The sequence below is a fragment of the Pieris brassicae genome, chromosome 2 (genome assembly GCF_905147105.1).
Source record: "Pieris brassicae chromosome 2, ilPieBrab1.1, whole genome shotgun sequence".
Lineage (NCBI taxonomy): Eukaryota > Metazoa > Arthropoda > Insecta > Lepidoptera > Pieridae > Pieris > Pieris brassicae.
In genome coordinates, this window is record NC_059666.1 from 18,287,659 (window position 1) to 18,310,379 (window position 22,721).

The following is a 22,721-nucleotide window of genomic DNA, read 5'->3' on the forward strand; positions in this document are numbered from 1 at the left end:
TTTAATTAAGGCTGTGCCTCTATGACATCATGAATTTATGCATTTTACCTTTCTTTTTCTTTTTGAAAAAAAAATGTTTTACGCCCAAATACATTCAGGTAGTTTCTCGATGGTGTCTTACTATTTAAAACTTTAGTTGGACAGCGAATAGCCTCCAAAAACCTTGGTGTGCTCAGCAAGGCAAGGACGGTATTCTACTTCGAGCCACCGCTTGCAACTGTAAAAAGCGCAAATTTGTATCGTAAATATCAACTCCTACCACTTGACTGTATTCAACGAAAAGCGGTTCGAATCATTGACGACCAATCCCATTGCAAGAAGCTTGATACCTTTATGTTGCGTAAAGTTGTAGGGTTACTATGCATCTTCTATCGTGTTCAGAGAAGTTGTTTGGATGCATACCTGCAGCTGAGTTTCATCATCGGACGTCGAGGCAGAATATCAAATTCCTCCCGTATAAGCTCGACGTCCGTCGTTCCACAACGAAGCGTTTTTTAAGACAGTTTTTGCCGCGTATCACTATGTGGAACCAGCTGTCCACTGAAGTATTTCTGACCCAATTCGACTTAGGGTCTTTCAAGAAAAAGCGTAGCAATTCTTAAAAAGCCGCCAATGTAGCCCTCTGCCATTGAGAGTATCCATGGGAGGCGGTGTCACTTAACTTCAGGTAAGCCTCCTGTCCGTTTGCCCCATGTCCTAAAAAAAACGAAATAATTTGCAGTTGCTCCCTTCAGGGGCTTAGACAAGATGCCTTAACAGTAGTGTATGAAGAAAGTCAAAAACTTAATTTATATAAAAATGACAGTTCGTGTCGGCAGTCGGTAGCTGAGGCCACATTAACATTCACACTTTTCGGTAGTTAACGGCCAATTATTGTTTGGCAGTGTAGAAAAAGCGGCGTTTACCCGCCATGTCTTTGCGTGATCCCAAAAGCTGCCATTTGCTATCATTCAGTACCGCAGTCGCCATCTTTAATGGCTGTCGTTTTAAATGCATGTTATATTTTGAGCGTTTTAATGAGTTAATATTTCGTTAAGAGGTTTAGATTTTATTTTAAAAAAATGGAATCAAAACGAGGATAACTTAATAGGCGGGGTAAATAGAATAGAATTCTTGAAGGCACTTAATACTTCACGCTTACTTTTAACGAAATATACGTAACAATATTTAGATATCTTCCTTAGGGAAGTCATCAACAAATGTTACAAAAAAATTATCCCTCAATTCATTCCATACTACATAGCCCACAAACGTCGGTATCTGTCTCTAAGACATTGACATAATAGAAAATTTGAACAAGCATGAGAATTTTCTAAACGGCTTTAGCTTAATGATAGCTGGTAACTGCTGGCACGATGCTTTCAACTTTTTAGCTGTAATTCTGTAATGTATTTGTATATGTACCTTTCATTAATAATACTGAGCAGAATATCAAGAAAAATAGAAAAGAACCAACCAGTACAGCAAGCAGACTTCCGGCCAGGATATTCTACTATCGACCATATCCAGTGTGGATTGAACATTGAACAAATCATCGAAAAATATAAGGAATTTTATTACTCACATACATAGCATTTGTAGACTATTAGTACAAGTAACTGTGCTATAAGTACTGTGTGCTTGTAAAGTAGTGATTTTACTTAACCTGTGGATCTAATCAAAGTACATACATTATCTGTGTTTATTGGTATTCATAATTTCATACATGCTACTAAATAACTAACAATAATCCGGCAATGTTTTCTGGTGCTAGCCAGCAAAAATTGATGATTTTTAAATATCATCATAAAATTAATGTGGAAATTTGTGGGAACCGATAATTTTTATTAATCTAGGATTTTTAAAAAATTAAGCTTATAACCTGCGAGGATTAATTTATTATGGTGAGTTATATGTAACAATTTTTAAATTCAGTATTTCGTTATTGAAAAATTGTATGTTTTGTTATATAAATATGTATTAGCATTTATTATTATTATTATATATATATTTATAGGACGCATCAAAAACCAGCTCTCCTGGAATGATGGCTTCGGCCCCATTGATACCTCCGCCTATGATAGGGGGCATACCACCACCTATGCCGCCAGCCGTGGCTATGCCCCCTGTTCCAGGAATGGCACCAAACATGGGTGCTATTCCACCACCAATGGCTTTTCCCCCAATGATGGCGTCTTTTACTATGCCTCCGCCTGGGTTTCCACCATTTAAACCTGTAAGTATCTATTGATTCACTCAAAGTCCATGGCTGTATTTATTAAAGTTCTCAAATTATAATTATATGAACACAGGACTTGAATGCACCAGCACCTGAAATATCACCAATGGCCAACCAAACTAGTCCATGGTCAGAGCACAAAGCTCCTGATGGACGCACATATTATTATAATTCAATCACTAAACAGAGCCTCTGGGAAAAGCCAGATGATTTGAAAACTCCTGCAGAGGCAAGTATTTTGTTAAGAAATTTACTCACTGTATTTCGTATTATTAAGTTATATACTTGTTTATTTACTTTATTAATAGTAAATAAATTGTTTAAAATATAAGAGATTAATTTAAAATCCATTTTGTTTATAGAAATTATTATCATCTTGCGTTTGGAAGGAATATACTACAGATGCTGGTCGTGTTTATTATCACAATATAGAGACAAAAGAGTCAAGTTGGGTCATTCCGAAAGAATTGCAAGAAATTAAAGAAAAAATTGAGGCAGAGGAAGCTGCACAGTATGTACTGTTTTAATATTATGATTATAATCAATAAAAGTTTTAAAATTAGACTGTTTGTACTAAGTTTTATGAGAAGATCAATTTGCAAATTGGATTGAACATATTTCAGTTCATCATAATACCTGTTATTCATGTTTAGTCAATAAGAATGGCTATAGAAATAAAACCACTGTTGAAATTGTTATACTAAAAATAAGAAAATCATATATCATAGGACATAGATAATGAAGAATGAAAGCTTAAAAGCTTTCTATTAAAATAATGATATGTATATGTAAAACTGACAAGCAAGGAATACATTTATAATAATAACATATTTTGTACCATCAAAAAAGATTTTATACACTTTTGTGATTGTAAGTTATACACAAGTTTTTTTGCGCTTGTTAAATGTTTATATCCTACTAATATAGAAGATGAAATAAAAATAATAAAATATGTTTGTCAATATACAAGTGGTAAAATCGATAGAAACAAATTTGGAGCTTGTTTAAGGTGGAGCCATAATTCGCCAAATTTACAGAATATTTCTTTATTGTTATATTAGGTGCCTGTATTTTTTTTAAATTAAGATGAATTAGTGTTGCCTTAATGTTTGCTATAAAATATTGAATTAATTGATTATCCTCTGACAGGGCAGGACTACATGCTGATATGACAGCTGGAGAAGTGCCTTTGCCATCTTCTCCTGCACTATTATCTCAAACAGGAAGTTCGGCTATGGATGAAGCGATGGCCAAAACTCTGGCCTCCATTGACCCCTCATTGACAAATGCTATCCCGATACCAGATGAAAGTAAGTTATTTCTAATAATGTGATTATTGCATAAAAATAATACTTCTTAGTAGAACTTAGGGCATATAAGTTTGATAGTTTTGGTAACTTCATAAATGTTTTCTGAATATTAACTGCATATATGCGGTAATTAATATAAAGAAATGAAAATTGCTTAGATGTCTAAACTAGTATAAATAATATGTGAAATCATGTTCTAATCCACTAGTAGGGTCTTTATACAAATATTTTAAACTGGCATGTCTTAAAGCTATAACTTGATGGTGTGTGTTTTCTTCATGTTCTATTATTGAGAAAGTTTATACATGATAATACCATTTGATTGCTTGATTTTTCAAATTTATGTGATAATATCAGCATTTTTAATGTAAAATATATAAGTGTACTACACAGTCAAACCCGAAGAAATAGCAGCTCCCCCTGCTCAAGTTAATGGAGAACCAACAGAGCAACCGCTCGAGTTACAGTACAAGGATAAAAAAGAGGCCATTGAGGCTTTCAAGGAATTACTACGGGAGAGGGTATGTGTCACTTATCTTAATTCTAATTAGATACTATTTAATTAAGTCTTTAACTATTCATCCTATACAAATGGTCAGTGTCATTTAATGTTTTAATGTGTAGTGAAAATAAGCTAATATTAATTACAGGCATTTTCTTTGCAAATAGTAACTATGGTACATATTCTAATTCTTATCTTAAGTCTTAAGCACTGTTAAATATAATAGCTAAACTTTGATCAGAAATAGTTTGACAGAGACTGAAACTAAATGTAAGTTTGATTTGACATTCTGGGATATGGGCCTAAAAGTATATATTTGGAACAAAATTTTTGCTTCTAGAATGTGGCATCAAATGCTACTTGGGAGCAATGTGTGAAGATAATCTCTAAAGACCCGCGCTACCAATCATTTAAGAAATTAAATGAAAAGAAACAAGCATTTAATGCATATAAAACCCAAAAACTAAAAGATGAAAGAGAGGAACAGAGGTAAAGGACAATATTTATATATAATTTCGATTACTGCATGCCATAGTAATACTTTGATTGAAATAATAAAATTATTTACTTTTCGAACTTTGAATGACAGAAAAACTACTTACTAATGATATGCTATTAATATTATTATTAATATATATGATACTATCCTCTTGCTTTTACAAGTTTTTGCTACTTCTACGACAATTTTAAATAGTAATTAGTGACCGACGTTGTTCTGAACAGACTACTTACATACAAAAATTACAAATAAATGAAGAAAAAAAATGTAAATCTAAACCATTCTCGTATTCACTTGAACAGATACAAAATTTCAACAGAATCGGTCCAGCCGTTAAAGAGGAGTTTTACTACATGCATTTTTTTTAAAATTGTTTTTGTTTAGTCAACTGTTTCCAACACGCACGAGTGTTTAGGTCTCAGGACCATCCCTAATACTCCGTAAGGTGTGTTAATTAGCCAGTCCTTTAGTCGCATGTTAGATAGACAGGTGAGCAGGTAGATATTAAGCAGTCTCTTTAATACATTATAGATATTGTCTGCCTGCATATTGCGTCTACAAGTCAGCCAACCCCTATTTATTTATAGAAAACGCGTACTATTAAACAGGAGCGCTCGGTGTGCTTTTAAAATTTCACTTAGGACATACAGCTTCCTAAGTAATTGATTGAGATGGTAAAGCTCTTTCGATGGAAATCTATATGGCCGGAATAGCGTTGCCTTTAAAAGAGCCCTGTCCCCGGTCTAATTAAAAAAAAAACACTGGCCGCTCCTCATATGTTGAAATACAATACTAACATATATATTATATGGACTGAGAATGTCATATACGTAAACTCTTGTAAATATTACATTTGATACGTGTCGTAAAACTTTAAAACTTTAGGTTAATTACTTACTTTTTCTAATAGAAAAATATCATGCTACTTTAATCAAATAACAATAATAATAGAGATTATTCTTATTATCATCTTATTGTCTTCTATAATGTGTTTTTGTAATTTATTGTAATCGTATCTTACTCAGGTTGAAAACAAAGAAAAACAGAGAAAACTTAGAAGAGTTTTTACTAACCTGTGATCGTGTTACTTCTCTCACCAAGTATTACAAGTGTGAAGATATGTTTGGAAATCTCGAGGTAAATTCTTCACGCAACAATAAAACATGCTGCGATGAAATATGTTCTCTTCTCTTATTATTTATTTCTCTCCTAATCGCCATTGATAGTCCTAAACCGGGTACAATAAGTATCAAAAGAAGGTTATTTTAAATGGCAGTACGACGATTTTAAAACCCCTTTTCACAGGAACGTAAAGTTTATACGATATACGCCTCGGCTTTGAACCGGAATAACAGAATTCCGGGTCATAATTAAAAAATTAAAAAAAAACTTTTCCATTTCTACGTTTTTGTTTATTTTTAAGGGTTTCAGCATGTAATCAGTCTGCTGTGCCTACAAATAAAAATATTGTTGGTTGCAAATCTTAGGAAAGTTTTACTACTTATGACACAGTTGAATTACTAAAAGCAGTGCATATATAATGTATAAAATGGTCTATAAATTAAACTGTCTCCAAAAGTTTATGCGTAAGAATATTTGTTTCATTATCTACCAATCGAAACTGATATCGCCCTTACTAGATTGTCTTTTTCATTTTATTACAAATAAACAGTCTTTTCTAATCAATTCTAATCAAAACTTGTTTATTTTATATATAAATAAATTATTATTCAAAATGTCCTATTAACAAGTATAAACGTCAGAAAAGATTTGGTAGTAAATTCGCAATTCAAGGGCGTAGAACGGGCAAGAAGAACTAGCAAAAAACGCCTCTCTTTTTAATCGCTAAGTTTTAAATCATGCAAATTGTTTGAACTGGAGCAAATCAATCCAAAGGACTAGGATTATTTAAATATTCGTCAAATTATGTATCAGTACCGTGATAATTTCTAATAGACAAGTAGCCTGCCTTCTGTGCCTGACATTGCCATGCATTTGCATGAAGTTTGAGCGCTCTACGAGTTTCCTTGAATACGTTTAATATTTTTTAAAGATTTGGCGCTGTGTACCTGAATCGGACCGTCGTGATATCTACGAAGATTGTATTTTCACAATCACCAAACGTGAAAAGGAAGAAGCTAAAGTTCTAAAGAAACGGAATATGAAAATGTTAGCCCAGGTAATTAAACTCAAATGAGTTTACTCAAACAGCCTGTATTACATATATGAAAAAAAGTGCATCCGTACAAAGTACACATGTCAGAAGTGTGTGAACTTCTTTGGCAAACTAATTTTCAAGTCTTTTATTTATACAAATCTAAAACCTTAGATTTCTGAGACTTAAAGGGGGGAAAAGGAAAATATGTTAGGAATTTAATTGTCATTAAAATATTAAAAGTGTCGAAAATTAATACAAATTATACATTTATTTATTCGATATTTACATTATTCGACGCGATCTCTATTGGTATTGTTGTGACTAAAGCATTATGATAAGTAAAATATGCAATATAAATTCGTGTATCAACATTATCTAAATATCTTGTAAAAATATTTGCTTCATGCTACGTTCGCCCTTTCTCACTCTCTCTCAATCGGTCTCAATCGCTCTCTCCCTTTTCTTCGACAAAAACGTTGCACATCTTCGTCAAAATTTTACCCTCATGCGCCTAAAAAAGTTTCACTTCAAAAAATAGTCTGTAAATTAAACATCTGTATTAAATTGGCGACAATTCTTTAAGACCTGCATACAGTTATTGAAACACGTTTTTACCGACTAAAAACTATTTGTTTAAAACTCGTATAAATAGAAAACGACAGAATTTTATATTATTATCAATTGCCATTACTAACAATTAAATCATTTGAACCCGATATCAATGTTCTCAATTCATAAGGGAAAGATGGTAAAACAGTTATAAGAAAGTGTCTGGATGTTCCACTAAGAATGTAATAAATTATATTTAACAGGTACTGGAAAATATGAATGAAATAACATACAGCAGTACGTGGAGCGAGGCACAAGTGTTGCTTCTAGAAAATTCTGCATTTAAGAACGACGTGAGCTTACTTGGAATGGATAAAGAAGATGCTCTTATAGGTATTTCCTTTTACTTCAGGGTTCACTGAGCTTTTAATACCTTTGTTATAAATTCTTAAGTTCAATTCGAGAAAAGTGTTTATAGTTTTAAATGGTGACATTTGTATACTATTTCTTGTAAATGTAATTATGTATATAATTGTTATTGTATTTGCGAACCTAGCATTAATGTGAATCATGATTCTTAATTCGAAATTGCGTAATTCTACATTTACATGTAATTTTATTTTTGTAAATTTAGTTATGTACTTAATATTTCCGTCCGTCGCCTAACTTGTGTATAACTTCGTAACAATATATTTTTTTCAATTTAGTTTTTGAACAACATATACGAAATCTGGAGGCAGAGTTTGTGCAAGAAAAGGAGCAGATTAAGAAGAGGAATAAACGTCAACAGAGAAAGAACAGAGATAATTTTTTGGTGAGTAATGTTTTATTACAGTTTTTATTGAATTTTTTACTTTGTATGACAATTATAAGATGTGTAGTAAGTTTTCTGTCTCAACGTAATGCGTCTAACAAACTCCTATTTTCACTTGAAAATTGTATTTGCTTAATAACAAAGCAAGGAATAGTTTGAAATGGGTCGCGTAATATTACAATATCGTTAGTCTGTGGTTTTACAGTATACTACAGTGCCCTTACTTTGTAACTTGCAGCGCGGTTATGTATGTAAGATTGATTGACGCAATATGCGTATCGATGATGTCGCTGCGGCAGAGGGATTGTTGGTATCTCTATTGGAAGTTACAGAGTAATGGCTCTGATCTTAATACACTTTTTTAGAATTTGTACGGAAAGAGAACCACCGTGATGTTGCAAACTAATATAATTATTATTACGCGTCAATTTGTTTATAAAATTTTTTTTTTTTTCATATTAGGAATCAATATACTGTCGAACTATAATGACGTGATTCATCAGCACATGAAAGTTAATTTAGCACGCAGCACTCTCAAATCCCACGACGGCTCCACAGACTAACGTTGAATAACTTTTTTCGAATTCTTATTTATCTAAACTATTGTTTATTAAATTTCAGTATAGTTACGTAAGTTTATTTTTTTTGCAAATAATATAATAAAAATGTAGAAGTCTAAAGTCCAGGCCCGTGAAGGTTGGCCACTGAGTTTTATTATTTTTAAGTGCAATCATTTTTTTAATTTATTCAATACTTTTTTTTAATACAGGCTCTACTCGATGGTCTCCACGAAGAGGGAAAGTTGACGTCGATGTCTTTGTGGGTGGAATTATATCCAGTTATTTCTGCTGATATGAGATTTTCGGCCATGCTTGGTAATTATCCTTTTTAAAAAGAAATCTTTGAAATTCTATACTATTTGGTATTTTATACCTTGTATTCATATTAAATGGCTTAGTAACAATATTATTGTAAATAAATTCCCTCGTTTCACTAATATTACATTTCTTTAAAACCGCAAATCTAAAATACATTTTAAGCCATGGCAATATTATTTCCCTGGTTTTTAACTCAGGTCCGTTTTAAAAGCCAGCTGTTTTTTTATCTATTTATTCAATAGTGTCTGCGCTTACAAATCACTTCGATAACGTCATAACCTGAAACGCGCTAACGAAGTTTTTCCGACAACTAAGGATATATACAACTTGTCGACCTCAGCCACCGAGGCCTTTGACCCGGCCGAGGATCCTCCTTTTAGGATGAAGGAAGTGCTTATTAACATTCAAACTGTTTCATTATAAATATAGAAATTCCATTGCAGGTCAAAGCGGTTCAACACCATTAGACTTATTTAAATTTTACGTAGAAAATCTAAAAGCGCGATTCCACGACGAGAAGAAGGTTATCAAGGAAATTCTTAAAGAAAAGCAGTTTGAGGTTAAGGCCGATACGACGTTTGAGGAATTCGCGACTATTGTCTGTGAAGATAGCAAATCGGCGTCGTTGGATGCTGGAAATGTTAAACTAACCTATAACTCATTGTTGGAAAAGGTTTGTTACTGAACTATGTTTATTTCTACTGCGTTATTGACTCATTAATCTTGGTCCATTATGGCTATGAAGTTATATAACAGTTTGACTTTGAATTCTCATTTAATCTTTTCATTTCTCACTTCTAAAAGTGGCGAAGCCTCAAGCCCTTAATTATCGTAGTGAGTCTGTCTGATCACTTTGAGAAAACCATTTCGAACCTCTGATACTGCCCGTAGAGCTCCGTCGGTTATCTTATGTCTAAATTTACGTCTGAATCTGACAAAATAACGTACACAGCTGCGTAGTTCTACAAATTTTATTACTCAATTGTTGTCGTGATTAAGAGTGGGTGTAATGCTTGAGTGTATCATTACATGGAAAACATTCTAAGCTAAACCCACCAAAGCCAATTGAATTAGTCGGTTTAGGGAGTTCGTCGTTAAATCCAGGGACGTAACACTGTATTTCTATATGTACTCTTTTGTAATTTTTCGTTGTGCTTTTAACTGCAAAAACAAGATATCTAGATTGCAAAGAATTCGTTCTCTATATTTATGAAAATTTTTGTTTTAATGTTCATTATTTTATATATTAATTGAACCCTGATATTGCCAGGCGGAAACAAAAAACAAAGAAAAGATAAAAGAAGAGTCAAAAGCGCAGAAGAAGATAGAGAGTTCATTTAAATGGGCGTTGAGTGAAGCCGAAGTTGATCACACTCAGTCGTGGAGTGAAGTTCGTGAGAAGCTCGATTTGAACGCAGCCGAGTTCACGGCAGTGCCAGACGAAGAAGATCGCCAACGAATATATAAGGTAATTTTTCTGTTTCTATATATAATATCTAAATAAAATTAATATTTTAATTCAACTTTTTTATCGGTGCAATTTCCGAATGAACTTCGATTTGTATAAGTTGCGGTGTCCTCAAGTTTATTTAAAACTATAATATACTAGTAAGCCGCTCCAACCATCTCAACTCAACAGACTAATCTGTAAAAATCTCTTCTATGTCCCAGTAGAAAAAAACTATAAATTTTATATACTATCTAGTACCTAGTATACGATTTTTATTTAAAGAGCGCCCTGGCTTTACGCAGCCAATCGTAAACCGTAAATCTTGAAAAATTCTGTAACTCCTTCATAAATCATTCTAGGTATTGAAAACTGTAATAAATAATAAAATATTAATGTAATTAACTATTTCCTTATTTCGAAATAATATTACACAAAAATCAATAAGCACTAACGAAAAATAGAGTGTGTCAAAACTGTTACTTATTGAAGTAGTTATATACGCAATATTAAACAAAACTGTTGAATTGTTCGTTGTTCTACTTATTAACGATTCGAGTATGTGATATGAAAAGCCATTGTACCATTAGAGTTATTAGTGTATTAAAGGATCAATATTCTTATTAAATTTCGAGGGATTTTGGTGTAGAAAAGTATCATGTGATAGTTTTCCGTACTTATTTGAAATTATTTTTATGTTATGTAGGATTACCAACATGAACAAGAAGACAGCTGTATGCACTATCATCATCCCAAACCCAAGAAAGCGAAGAGGTCAAAGAAAAAGAAACGTTCGCGTTCTCATTCCTTGGTAACTTAATATGCTTAAAAATATTTCTGCAAGTTTAATTATATTAGAAATACCTCAACTTCATGCCTGGTACCACCTCATCTCTTTATATTTTAAACTGTTATCCACATTTTCGTAAATGGAATAAAATAAGACAGAGTAGAATTATTATGCAAATTACAGTCAGTATCACGATCGGTGTCCCCCGTGGAGTCCCGAGAGCGGGAGCGCGAGAGTTCGCTAGAGAAGGGCGAAGTTGCCCGCTCCCCCACCCCGCCTCCCTCTCCGCCAGACGACGAAGACAAGAAGCACAAGAAGTCCAAGAAGAAACATAAGAAACATTCGCCACCTCCGGTTAGTTTAACTTTATTATATTTATTAAACTCTAAACTCTACTGTTTTGGTGTGTTTGTATTGTCTAAGTATTACATGAAAAAAAAATTGATTGTAGAAACTGATGAAATGAATGAATATTAATGTACTACACATATGAAGAAAATAAAAATGTATTATGTGCTTCGTGAGCAAAATGTTGACAGATATTTTTTTTTAAAGTAGCTTTTTAGTTATGTTGAGACAATTCATACTTCTTACTAAACTTAACGAATTGTGAGATTTATACTTTTAACATTCGACAATGCATATCAGAAGTCCCCGACACCGGAAGAAGGTGGGATTTCAGAGGAAGAGGTCCGTCCCAAGAAAAAAAGTAAGCGCTCAGCACCCTCCAGTCCCGAAGAGGACGTCTCGCATAAACCAAAAAAGAAGAAAGATAAAAAAGACAAAAAAGAAAGGTAGTTTTCATTTACCTTTCTAATTAATTAAGGGTCTTTCCTCTATAGTTTTTGCTAAAATTCAAACACTTTTTTTTGTTAATCCGATTTTTTTGAAATAGATAATTATTTGCTTTGTCTTTTTATTTCATAATAAAGCAACACTTCAATTTCTTACCTAAATAGTTATACCTAAGAGACATCTCTGCAGCACTTTTACTGATATTTAATCGTTTTCTAAGATTGGACTGATTGCGGTCGAATGTATAGCATATATAGCATAAACCGATTGTACTCCTTATTGTTTAACTCTGAACCGAGGACTACCGAGTCGCCAAAATGTATATAATTAATTTTCAGATTGCGCTAAGAGCGTGTTAGTTGTAGAGGGCAATGGGGGGCTACGGAGATAATAATGTGTGTGTGAATGCGAAGGTCGGGCGGCGCGGTGTGGAGCGACGCGGAGTTAGAGTCGCGGCGCGCGGCGCTGCTCGCCCAGCTCCACGAGCAGGAGGCTGACTGACCTCGCGTCCCACACATTCACATCTTCAACGATTATCCGCGCCGAGCTCGGCCTCACACGGTCACAAACCTCACCCAACTTCCGACACACCCACCCGTAGTCGCTTCGACAGTGACGCCACAAACTCAACCCGACCCCACACGCTCGCCTGACGCGCTCGGTATTAAACAAAGCGAAGCTTTTATTGAAAACACGCCAAAAACTCATACAGAATCCGATAATTCAGATTCGTAATTGTAGTGCTACAGTAAGGTAAGAAATATTCTAGCGTTAAGTGAATGTTTGACGTTTAAGATGTTTCGAGGCATGTTTTATTAATTACACATTGATGTTGTAGTGTGCGAGATAGATTGATGTTATAATTATTATTACCTGATATTAAACATTTTTACTTTTACATTAAAGTAGTATAGTTACACTTTTGACATTTACCGTCGTAGTGTTGCCAAAATACTTTAAAGCAGTTTGCATACAGTTGGTGAAAATGAATGTTCATTCCCTATGTTAAATATACATATATAATAAGCTTTGTTTTTAATAAAAAAACATTATGTATAGAATTCTGGTTTTATTTTTAATAATTAACAGCAAAATGCCAAACAACATAAATATGTAATATAAACAATTAATGTAATAGATGTTTAAATGAACGTGTAAAGTGCTTATTATCTTATTTCTAATTAGTTATCTAAAAAATATTCTAGCGCTAGTTAAACTGTAGTATAGAAGCTTATATTCCTCTTCAAGAGTCTTAAGCTTCTTCTCAGAGAGGGCCAGCGCCTGTTGTAATTGAATAGACCCTTTATTCTTTTGCACCTCAATTAGTTCCCTTTCACTTCTAATGTGGTTCCAAATAGAATCAAACCAGTGTAGGGCTTCAAAATTTGAGTCCTAAAATAAAATAAAAATTATAAATCCCACTTATAAGCATGTTTTACAGAACCATTTAACAGCCTTGCTTGTATTGTTTATTTTCTTGCCGACAGCCGTTATTTACATACATTTTGCCGTATGCCATAGAGATATGTACAACTCGCTGGTCAGAATCCACATGTAGCGCGACCTATGACTCTGGGCTTGGAAACTTGTGTCATGAGCTGCTGCTGCTGCTAAGCCGATTTGATGATTTTATTATGCAGAGGTCTGGTGTCTCAAATCATGTCAGTTCGAGCACTAAAGCTAAACTGAGAACTTAACGTTGTTTGAAGCCCGCAGATTTCTCAGATGAGTCACCTTCGGTCCAGCGCTGTGGTATTCGGCAGTATCAATGGGCCGGGAGAAGGATGCATTAAGAAAATAAAGGGTAATTACCTGATCGAGCAGTTTTAAGACATATGCAACGCCCATAGCAAATCCGTCGTCCGTGAAAGCCGCACCAGCTTTGTTATTTTTTGTCATTTTGTCTTTCGATAAAATCATGTGTTCGACAAAATTTAAAATAAGAGGCGGAACTATGATGTAGAAGTTTTTGAGATGTAAATTTTTTGGATTTCTAAAAACTGGGGCAAACACCTCAACTAGCAATTTGAAGTATTCAGTCCCCTGAATAAAATTGGATATTAGCCCATCAATACTTTCATCTAAATATTCAGCAGTTTCGATTGTTCTATTTGAGAAATTGTTTTCACCTGCCCACTCTTTAAACTTTTTGGGCTCAAAGGTGTGCAAAAATGCCGTGGCGTCAGCACAACAGTGCCTCCCGCCAGATCTGATCATTCTTACATATCCCATTGCGTTTCCAATTTGAGTGATTAGATCTCTAAATAGATCTAAATAACTCTGTCCATCGTCCGCTAACCCTAGGACTTTGATGCCTTTGTTAAATCTATCTGCATTTTTGTATGGATACATGTTTCCGTGTTCTCCAGAAGCTTCTTTGAAATGTCTCAAGTCCTTAATTAGCCGAGATTTTATCTGTTCGTCATACATGAATTGGGAAAATGTATAGAATTTATTTTTAAGAAACTGATACGTGAAGTTGACCGTTGTGTTCATGATCCCTGTTCCATGTGTACGAATGGAGTTTGCGATATGTTTAATGTTTATTGAATTTAAATGTTTATTGCTGCTGCTCTTTTCAATGAATATTTGGTTGTTCAAATTGTAATGATATCTAGAAACAAATACATGGATGTTTCTCATTATCTCCAGGACATCCAGACCTTGCTCCAAAGTTTGAGTGGGTAGATCGTCTTGAATTGGATGTAAATCGAATTTAAATTTAGCCATTTGACGCATTTCACCGTACGTTTTCCAATCAGACAATACAACAGTGGTTAAATTGTAATATGTCTTTGATAAGTAGTGTTCAACAGATGGAACAACTCTCATATATAATGTATTAAGTCTCAAGTTGTCAACAAGAAGAAGAAGCTTTTTTAACATATCAGTAGTCAATGGATTAACAATGTCGAGTTGCAAGTGAGAATGAATATGAAGACGCAAGTTGGTTTCTATATTTTGACTTAGATTATTTATAACATTTTCTTCGATTATTGTTATTATAAATGCCATAAAGTCATTTGATTTATTGAAGCCAAAATATTTATCTGTCTTTTGAAGCAAATCAACACATTCACTCATCACCGTTAAGAAATATTGTAATTTCAAAGCTTGTATGTCCATACTAAAATTTTGTAGAAAATAAAGTGGGATAATTTGTTGATGCCATAAAATCCAGGAGCAATTGCAGAATTTATCTAAGGATTTCATGAACTTCAAAAGAGTCTGTTCTTTTTCAAGGAGTACTCCAAGCTTAACATAGCTTTCATCAACATATCTGGCCTCTGGAATGAAACTTAAGGCTATATTAGTAGCAATATTTCTTTCTATAGTGGGAGCTCCTTGTATTGCTTTTTCTGCTATGACAATACATGTGAGTTCATCCAATCTTTTATTGGCATACCTCTTATCATCTATGATTGACTTTTTGACTTCAAGAATAGCAGATGCAGCTTGGAATGTTAAATGTTGAATTATCATGGTGATGGAATTCAGGATTTGACAATGATTTCGAAGTACAGCATTCCTTAACATCTTCAATATATCTATCAGTTCAAATAAATGCAGCAATAGCGTTTTTGTTAGTGGAATTCCAAGAGACAGGTGTAAAGTTATGAAAGAAAGTACAGAATGAGACAAATTGGAGGAAATTTCTAATCCATCTATTAATGTTTTAGCATGAAGTGTCATCTCACATGCACTAAGTTTATTTCTGTTTGAAAAAAGTTCCTCTACTGTTAATACCCATTGGGTGCAGATATTTTGTAGGGTCATAATGTCTTTTGCAATAGTTGCTTTTTTAGATGTTATGTAAGCTTGACGAGCTTTTAACATTATCTGTGACATTTTGCTGGTACTACATCCTAATGATGGACCATATCTGTGTAGAAACTGCTCTGGAAACCAAATTACATTTCCAATTATGTAGATACTATGGGCCTGAAAATAATATCAACAGTAAAATATTTACAAAATTATAATATTTTTAACTTGACTATAAGCTTGCATGTCTGTATGAGAAGCAAAAAAAATTTCACTCTTGCATTATGTATATAGTTTTAAGTAAAAAATTGACAATATTAAGTACAAACCTTAGAATTAATTTCATTCAAATGTTTAAAGAGTTTTCTATCATTGTTAATGAACAAGTGGCTATTTAATATAAATAATGCATTCATTTTAATGCATTTGTACATATTGTCTGAGTTAGGTTTCTCTTGTGTAAGCTTTTCAAGATTTAGCAATGCATGTCTTATGTAGCTCGTAATTTCCACCATTACTTGTCCACTCTGAATTCCAGATAAATCTCGCTTTTTAACTGCAAGTAAATTTTGTAATGTTCTTTGGACTATGTCATCACACATCAGCTTACTTGTAATACTTTCCAGCGCATTATTAACTGCCAAGGATCTGCATCCATTTATTCCATTTACAAAATTAGAATGTAATTTTATATCTTTCACAAATTTATTCCACTGTGTGGGTAATGAGCATCTTGATATAAGAAGTTCTGTTAAAACCAATAATGTAAATAATTCCCCAATATGATTTATAATAAAATGCCACTGTATACCATCTAAAAAAAATTTTTTTAAAAATATTTGTGACTTATTTATGTATATATACATTATTCAAGTCCAACACAATGAACGTCATATGTTGTAACATGTTATTTAATACAAATATTACATAGTATCAAAATATAATAAATTAATTAAAAACTTACTTATATGTATAATATTTTCCCTGAATATAGCAAAAACTTGACTGAATATGTTACTTAGGGTGTCATTACAACGATTTACGAATGCATTAAGATTACAAATTGATTCCATTTGATGGGACATGTCACTATTGGGATATTCATCATATAGGGCCAGAAACTGAAAATGCCTGCAACAGTTAAATTATAATAATATTCATTATACGTAAGCATAACAGCTTCGAAGTGAAAACTCACCTTTCAAATGCTTCTCTTTTTAATTCTATTATTTCAACACACAGAGAAGTGAAAAGACTTAATATTTTTGTCATAACTGGATTATCAGATCCAACCAATTCTGTTATTGGAATAAGTTCTTGTGGAAACAAATTAATTCGTATGGGAAGATATGATTTATTTTGTTCTGAAGTATCATTTTGAATAACTGACATATAATCTTGATATTGTTGTTTAAAAAATTGCCCATAACTCCTTAGGATTGCAGTTCCTGCTTCTTTTTCCATTTCCATTATGAATGACTTGACTAAGACGGTAATTAATTAAAATTAAATCAAATAATACATTTACATTTTTTTATAAATTTAACACAACTATAAAGTAAATAAGGAGTTAACAGAAACAAATCATCGAACGCGAATTATATTATAGATTTTCTATGTTACGCATTTAATAAGTTAGTTTTTACGTATTTGCTGCCTTTGACAATACTTAAGCACAGTCTAATTAAAGAATTCACAAACAACCCGCCACAGTTTTGCACGTATAAACTATATATGCAATGTCAAATGCCAACAGGTATGAATGACAATTGACATAATTGTCAAGTTAAGTTAAAAGTTTCTGATGGTGTACTCAGTAAATTAAAAATATTTAAATAAACGAGACTTGTTGATAAATGTAATTTAAGTAGTTATTTATTTTGTAAACCAAGAGTTAGCTATTATATATTTCAAACAGTATTAGCTGAAAGTGTCCTAGCTCCCAATATTTACAGCAGAGTAAAACATACTACACAAACATGGATCAAATGTTACCTAGTCCGTACAATATACCGGGTATAGGTACGCCATTGCATCAACCCGAAGAAGATCAGCAAATCCTTCCAAATGCTATGCAACAACAGCAGCAGCATCAAAACCAACAGCATCAACAACAACAACATTCTTTGGCCTCATTGGGCTCCTCTCCACTGGTTGGCTTTGGAGCTTCTCTCATGGGAACTCCTCAACGTTCTATGCACACTTATGCACCAACTGCAAGTTATGCGACACCACAGCAAATGATGCAGCCTCAGACACCGGTATACATTCCTTATGATAATATATTTTGAAATAAGTTAAGCTATAACTATTCTAATTTTTATAACTAAATTAAACATGTGATAAAATAAACAGTTTACGCTTTATAAACATACAAATATGTTTTTAGCAAAATATGATGTCTCCCATGATATCTGGTGGAAGTATTACTGGCCAACAAATGCTTAGTCAGACTTGTCCTTCTCCAATGACTCCTATGACTCCACATTCAGCAGATCCAGGCATACTACCACAACTTCAGTAAGTTGAGCTTCTAAACTATAACTTAAAGTAAAATACTTAACAAATTATTGTAATAAATCATATTGTTTGCAGAAATATTGTATCTACTGTCAACTTATTTTGTAAATTAGATTTAAAGAAAATAGCATTGCACGCTAGGAATGCTGAATATAATCCTAAACGATTTGCTGCTGTTATAATGAGGATAAGAGAACCAAGGACAACTGCATTAATATTCTCATCTGGCAAGATGGTGTGTACAGGAGCAAAAAGTGAAGAGGACTCAAGACTTGCTGCTAGAAAATATGCTAGGATTATACAGAAACTAGGCTTTTCTGTAAGTAATAGATTGCAATTGTAACAGATAATTAGTTAATTGATATAACATTATAAAAAATTGTTGCAGGCAAAATTTTTAGATTTCAAAATTCAAAATATGGTGGGAAGCTGTGATGTCAAGTTTCCTATTCGTTTAGAAGGTTTAGTGCTTACCCATGGTCAGTTCAGTTCTTATGAACCAGAATTATTTCCAGGACTAATATATAGAATGGTCAAACCAAGGATTGTTCTTCTCATTTTTGTATCTGGCAAAGTTGTATTAACAGGAGCAAAAGTAAGACAAGAAATTTACGAGGCCTTTGATAACATCTACCCCATACTAAAAAGTTTCAAAAAACAATAGTACTAAAATGTTTTAAATTGATAATAGTTTTTCTTTTTTAATGTCAGTTCAAAAATATCAATTTATATACATTTTGATATAAAAGACTGTTACAAAATTAAAAGTGACATGGATACAGTTTTCAAGTAAATAAGTCGTTACTTTTGTTTGAAATAATTAAAAAATGTTTTTATTAAATAGGGTTTTAATTTTTTTTATTAAACAGCAGCTTCCGTCGTTTTTTATTATTATTAATTAGCATTCATTAAATGTGTTTGCCACTTCCGTTAAACGCGATTGTACCCAAAGTTATTTTTGTCGCTATTAATTAAAAATCAGTATTCTTAGGTATGCAAATAACGCAATCTTATTTGCTACTAACACAAATGGAAAAACCTTTTCACAAATTGAAAAAGCCGCAACTTTGGTCTTAGGATCAACTTTGGCAAACCAAAAATTATGATTATCGATCGCCTAAATAACAACTCTATTCATAGTTAATGAATTAATTTGTTATATTATTCTTCTATAACTCTAGATATTACAAATTATTTATTTATCAGACTATCTTACATGCTTGTGGGACTCTATGTTTCGTCTCAGAAACCATTTTTTTACCAAAATTAAATCGCTTGTAATGTATCTATATGATTTAACTCAATAACTAGATACTACATAGGTCTACCTGAATCTCATGCTATAAAACAAAAATAAAAAAAATGATTTTCATATGACAATGTCAGCCGTCAAATCAAAGTACGAGATCTGTCAACCTCTGCTGAGATTTTGTAATTATCTTCAAAAATTTTCATAAAATCAAATTTAAAGCGCGTGTAGAGTTGACCAGAAAATGAGACCGAGGGGTTTTGATACTTTTAGTTTATTTTTCTTGGGTACATACTTAATTGTAGCTTCTTTATAGGGGAGGTTCCAGTACTACTATACGGCAAATCGTAGCTAAGGACACATCGAATGATAGTGTGTTTTCCACGCCTGGTAAAAAGAGAAGGGGGAATATAAAAATCACACAACAGTTTTGATTTATAATTTAATTGCAATAAAGAAAAAAAATCTATACAGTTTGGAAGAAAATTCCAACGTTAATGAAACTTTTACAAGATACTGTTCTTGTTTCTGTTTCTTCGATAAGATATAGATTTCAATGCAAGAGTATCTCTGAGGTTAGAAAAATATTAAGTTATAAACCCTCTCACAAAATGGTGGGGAAAATGGCTTTGTACCAATTTGTTGTCTGGAGTACAGGTCAACAAGTGTATTAGCTGAGGACCACCACGATATACGAACAAAATGAGTAACAGAGAAGGTAATTCCAAATCTAACCAAACCCTCATTAATTGGTTTGGATAATGCTAGTTATCATTTAGTAAGTATGAACAAACCGCCCACACAAGCTAATCGTTTTGCTGATAATATAAAAGAATGGCTCCATTCAAATGATTTACATGATGATGTTTGGCGTAAATGTCAACTACTTAAAGTAGTGAAACTAAACATATTTGCACCCTTATATGTGATGATGATATATAATTAATTAGTAAGTATAGTAATTTACGATTGATTTATTTTTCATGACCTATTTGCCTATCTTACAACCCGATGTCTAACAAATTTCTTCATACAAATAACTAATATACTTCATGTTCATTAATACTAAAGACATAAAAATTTACAGTATCAAGCTCACTTAATCCAGTTTTCCCAGTACTAAAAATTGTTCAGTAAAAATTTGTTCTGGGTAACAAATTTTTATTTTAATATTGGCCATGTGATTCTGGTATATTATATTATGATATATACTAATTAGAGGTTTTAATTTTTCTAAGTTAAACCAACCTCGCGGAATCTTAGTCGCCCGCAAAGTTAATTCATAGTATTATCGACAGTCAACATTGTATAGATACCGGCAAACGTCAAGTGATTTACCAGATTTACCAATCACGTTACCCTCCCGCCGGCCCTCCCCTCCCAGTGATACCTAAAAAATCGCTTCTGCGCAGGCAAGGACATTTGTTTAAGATGTTTGCCGGTATCTATAACTCACTTTATATTTTTTTCTTTTATGGCTTTTATTTATGCCAACTGGGCACAAGGTACTTCGCCAGTGCCGTGTAGATGGAGAATACACGAAGGACATTGATCGTTAAAAATAATAATTAAGTTAATTTTGAATATGCTCATTTTATATTATTACTTTCTGTCGATAAATAAACCGTAGTCTATATCTATCATAGACACATGACACGTTAACTCTGTGCTATTAATTCCTTCCTACAGCCTACTTCTTAGTCTGTGGCTATGCTGCCAACTTCTCAGTAATGGAATATCTGTTCTTTAAATTAAATTGTTAGGTTAGTTTAGTTATTGGTTTTAACACGGCTTTGTTCTTGGCATTACTTCTCGTTTCATACTTATTGTATTCTATACAGTATACAAAAATGGCTGAAACAATGAGGCAAACTATTGCTACTATTCTAAAGAGTATCGAAAGATACAACCCAGCAAATCTGCAAACTTTGGAGAGATATGTTGAAATGCAGTCAAGAGAAAATACCTATGATTTGGAAGCAAATTTAGCAGTTTTAAAGCTGTATCAATTCAATCCGGAAAAGTTCAATCCAGATATTACGTGTCAAATTCTTTTGAAGGCGTTAACTAACTTCCCTCATACAGACTTCACTTTGTGTAAATGCCTTTTGCTAGAGTCAGTCGTAAGTTTTTCATTCAATTTAATATATTATAAATAAATTGACATAGGATGCAATAATATTTTTTTAATTGATTTTTTTTCACTTTTAGGTTGAGAATGAAACAATTTCTCAAATAAAATATTTGGCTGATATTTTGGAGCAATGTGATTTCGCCCAGTTCTGGAACAGGGTACATCAAATGCCTGAACTATGTAATCGCATTAGTAGCTTTCATGATTCAATCCGTAAATTTGTATGCCATGTAGTTGGCATCACCTTCCAGACTATTGATAAAAATAATTTGGCCAATCTTTTAGGTGGAATTGATGGTAAGTAGTTAATTAAATCATCACATCATAAATGCATAAACTTGACCAAAAATTTGAATTAATATCTTTGATGTGTACCACATTGTTTGGGTCAAAGATATTTTACAGATGGCCAAATTAATTGTTGATTGGTAACTAGTAACTTTGTAAAATTTGAGCGAAAAATGATTAGCAGTATTAGTTTGTTGGGTAAGTGCAGTACTCTCAACCTTGAGGTTGCACATTAAAGTTAGGCATGTGTACTAAGAGACCTATGTGTGCAAATTAAACAATAGCTGATATGGCGATGGATAACATTCCAAAGAAACCAGAACAACTAAGACCCAAAAACATATGGTATGGTTCAAAAACAGAAGGCTGATCACTGCCTACAGTGAAAAATGATTAAGGAAAGAGCACAATAATCTCTTAAGACCACAGAATAAAAGACAGGTTTTTTAAGTTATATAATTTTGTTACAGATGTAACTTTAAAACACTGGGTCAAAAAATATGGCTGGAGAGATGAAGGCAATTTGATTTTCATTGCAAACCAAGATGATAATATCAAGACCAAGAACATAACAGAAAAGATTGAGTTTGATCATCTTGCTCCATTGATGACAATTTTGTAACTATAAAGAATTTATTCCTGGTGAAAAGATTTTTTTATTTATATTTAACTACTTTTTTTCAGAGAATGCAAAATAGTTATTTATGTACTCTTTGGTCTTTATTAATATTAAATGGTAACAATCCTCGTTGAGGTTTTGTCCATCAGTGCAAAAAGTAAATAATCATTTTGTGTAAGTTTTTAT

At 32.8% G+C, this 22,721-nt stretch overlaps 4 protein-coding genes across 7 annotated transcripts; 3 read left to right on the forward strand and 1 right to left on the reverse strand.

The window, feature by feature from the left end:
• The first annotated feature begins 1,672 nt into the window (after positions 1–1,672).
• On the forward strand, positions 1,673–13,021 carry LOC123706576 (pre-mRNA-processing factor 40 homolog A). 3 transcript variants are annotated; one of them, XM_045655856.1, is made up of 18 exons: positions 1,673–1,883; positions 1,997–2,215; positions 2,292–2,447; positions 2,581–2,729; positions 3,368–3,528; positions 3,910–4,049; positions 4,371–4,519; positions 5,555–5,666; positions 6,583–6,708; positions 7,500–7,629; positions 7,944–8,050; positions 8,820–8,925; positions 9,372–9,601; positions 10,199–10,396; positions 11,082–11,186; positions 11,349–11,519; positions 11,814–11,959; positions 12,374–13,021. In XM_045655856.1, exons 1-18 carry the CDS (start codon positions 1,881–1,883, stop codon positions 12,459–12,461), a joined length of 2,496 nt encoding a protein of 831 aa, XP_045511812.1. In that variant the 5' UTR covers positions 1,673–1,880; the 3' UTR covers positions 12,462–13,021. The 3 variants fall into 3 exon arrangements, with proteins under 3 accessions (XP_045511812.1, XP_045511813.1, XP_045511814.1); XM_045655857.1 differs by having other exon boundaries at positions 3,922–4,049; XM_045655858.1 differs by having other exon boundaries at positions 1,674–1,883; positions 12,299–13,021.
• Positions 13,016–17,395, reverse strand: LOC123706574 (WASH complex subunit 4). Of its 2 annotated transcripts, none has more exons than XM_045655854.1 (5): positions 16,924–17,395; positions 16,690–16,856; positions 16,055–16,539; positions 13,773–15,902; positions 13,016–13,352 (listed from the first exon to the last, which is right to left on the reverse strand). In XM_045655854.1, the coding sequence occupies exons 1-5, from the start codon at positions 17,193–17,195 to the stop codon at positions 13,146–13,148; spliced, it is 3,261 nt and encodes a 1,086-aa protein (XP_045511810.1). In that variant the 5' UTR covers positions 17,196–17,395; the 3' UTR covers positions 13,016–13,145. The 2 variants fall into 2 exon arrangements, with proteins under 2 accessions (XP_045511810.1, XP_045511811.1); XM_045655855.1 differs by having other exon boundaries at positions 16,055–16,473; positions 16,924–17,394.
• A 144-nt stretch (positions 17,396–17,539) lies between these two features.
• LOC123720731 (TATA-box-binding protein) lies at positions 17,540–19,125 on the forward strand. Its single transcript, XM_045677464.1, has 4 exons — positions 17,540–17,986; positions 18,115–18,245; positions 18,321–18,564; positions 18,634–19,125. The coding sequence occupies exons 1-4, from the start codon at positions 17,705–17,707 to the stop codon at positions 18,907–18,909; spliced, it is 933 nt and encodes a 310-aa protein (XP_045533420.1). The 5' UTR covers positions 17,540–17,704; the 3' UTR covers positions 18,910–19,125.
• Positions 19,126–21,190: 2,065 nt separating this feature from the next.
• On the forward strand, positions 21,191–22,565 carry LOC123720606 (eukaryotic translation initiation factor 3 subunit K). Its single transcript, XM_045677292.1, has 3 exons — positions 21,191–21,617; positions 21,706–21,925; positions 22,387–22,565. Exons 1-3 carry the CDS (start codon positions 21,345–21,347, stop codon positions 22,536–22,538), a joined length of 645 nt encoding a protein of 214 aa, XP_045533248.1. The 5' UTR covers positions 21,191–21,344; the 3' UTR covers positions 22,539–22,565.
• Positions 22,566–22,721: the final 156 nt, after the last annotated feature.

Bases quoted from the DNA above. Each gene is read 5' to 3' on its own strand.
- LOC123706576 (XM_045655856.1), top strand. The intron at 6,709-7,499 runs GTAATTAAACTC...TATATTTAACAG, and splicing joins ATATGAAAATGTTAGCCCAG to GTACTGGAAAATATGAATGA. The intron at 10,397-11,081 runs GTAATTTTTCTG...TATGTTATGTAG, and splicing joins ATCGCCAACGAATATATAAG to GATTACCAACATGAACAAGA.
- LOC123706574 (XM_045655854.1), bottom strand. From the start codon at position 17,195: ATGGAAATGGAAAAAGAAGCAGGAACTGCAATCCTAAGGAGTTATGGG. The intron at 16,857-16,923 runs GTGAGTTTTCAC...TAACTGTTGCAG, and splicing joins AAAAGAGAAGCATTTGAAAG to GCATTTTCAGTTTCTGGCCC. The intron at 15,903-16,054 runs GTTTGTACTTAA...TATTATTTTCAG, and splicing joins TGAATGAAATTAATTCTAAG to GCCCATAGTATCTACATAAT.
- LOC123720731 (XM_045677464.1), top strand. From the start codon at position 17,705: ATGGATCAAATGTTACCTAGTCCGTACAATATACCGGGTATAGGTACG. The intron at 17,987-18,114 runs GTATACATTCCT...ATATGTTTTTAG, and splicing joins TGATGCAGCCTCAGACACCG to CAAAATATGATGTCTCCCAT. The intron at 18,246-18,320 runs GTAAGTTGAGCT...TATTGTTTGCAG, and splicing joins GGCATACTACCACAACTTCA to AAATATTGTATCTACTGTCA.
- LOC123720606 (XM_045677292.1), top strand. From the start codon at position 21,345: ATGGCTGAAACAATGAGGCAAACTATTGCTACTATTCTAAAGAGTATC. The intron at 21,618-21,705 runs GTAAGTTTTTCA...TTTCACTTTTAG, and splicing joins GCCTTTTGCTAGAGTCAGTC to GTTGAGAATGAAACAATTTC. The intron at 21,926-22,386 runs GTAAGTAGTTAA...ATTTTGTTACAG, and splicing joins TCTTTTAGGTGGAATTGATG to ATGTAACTTTAAAACACTGG.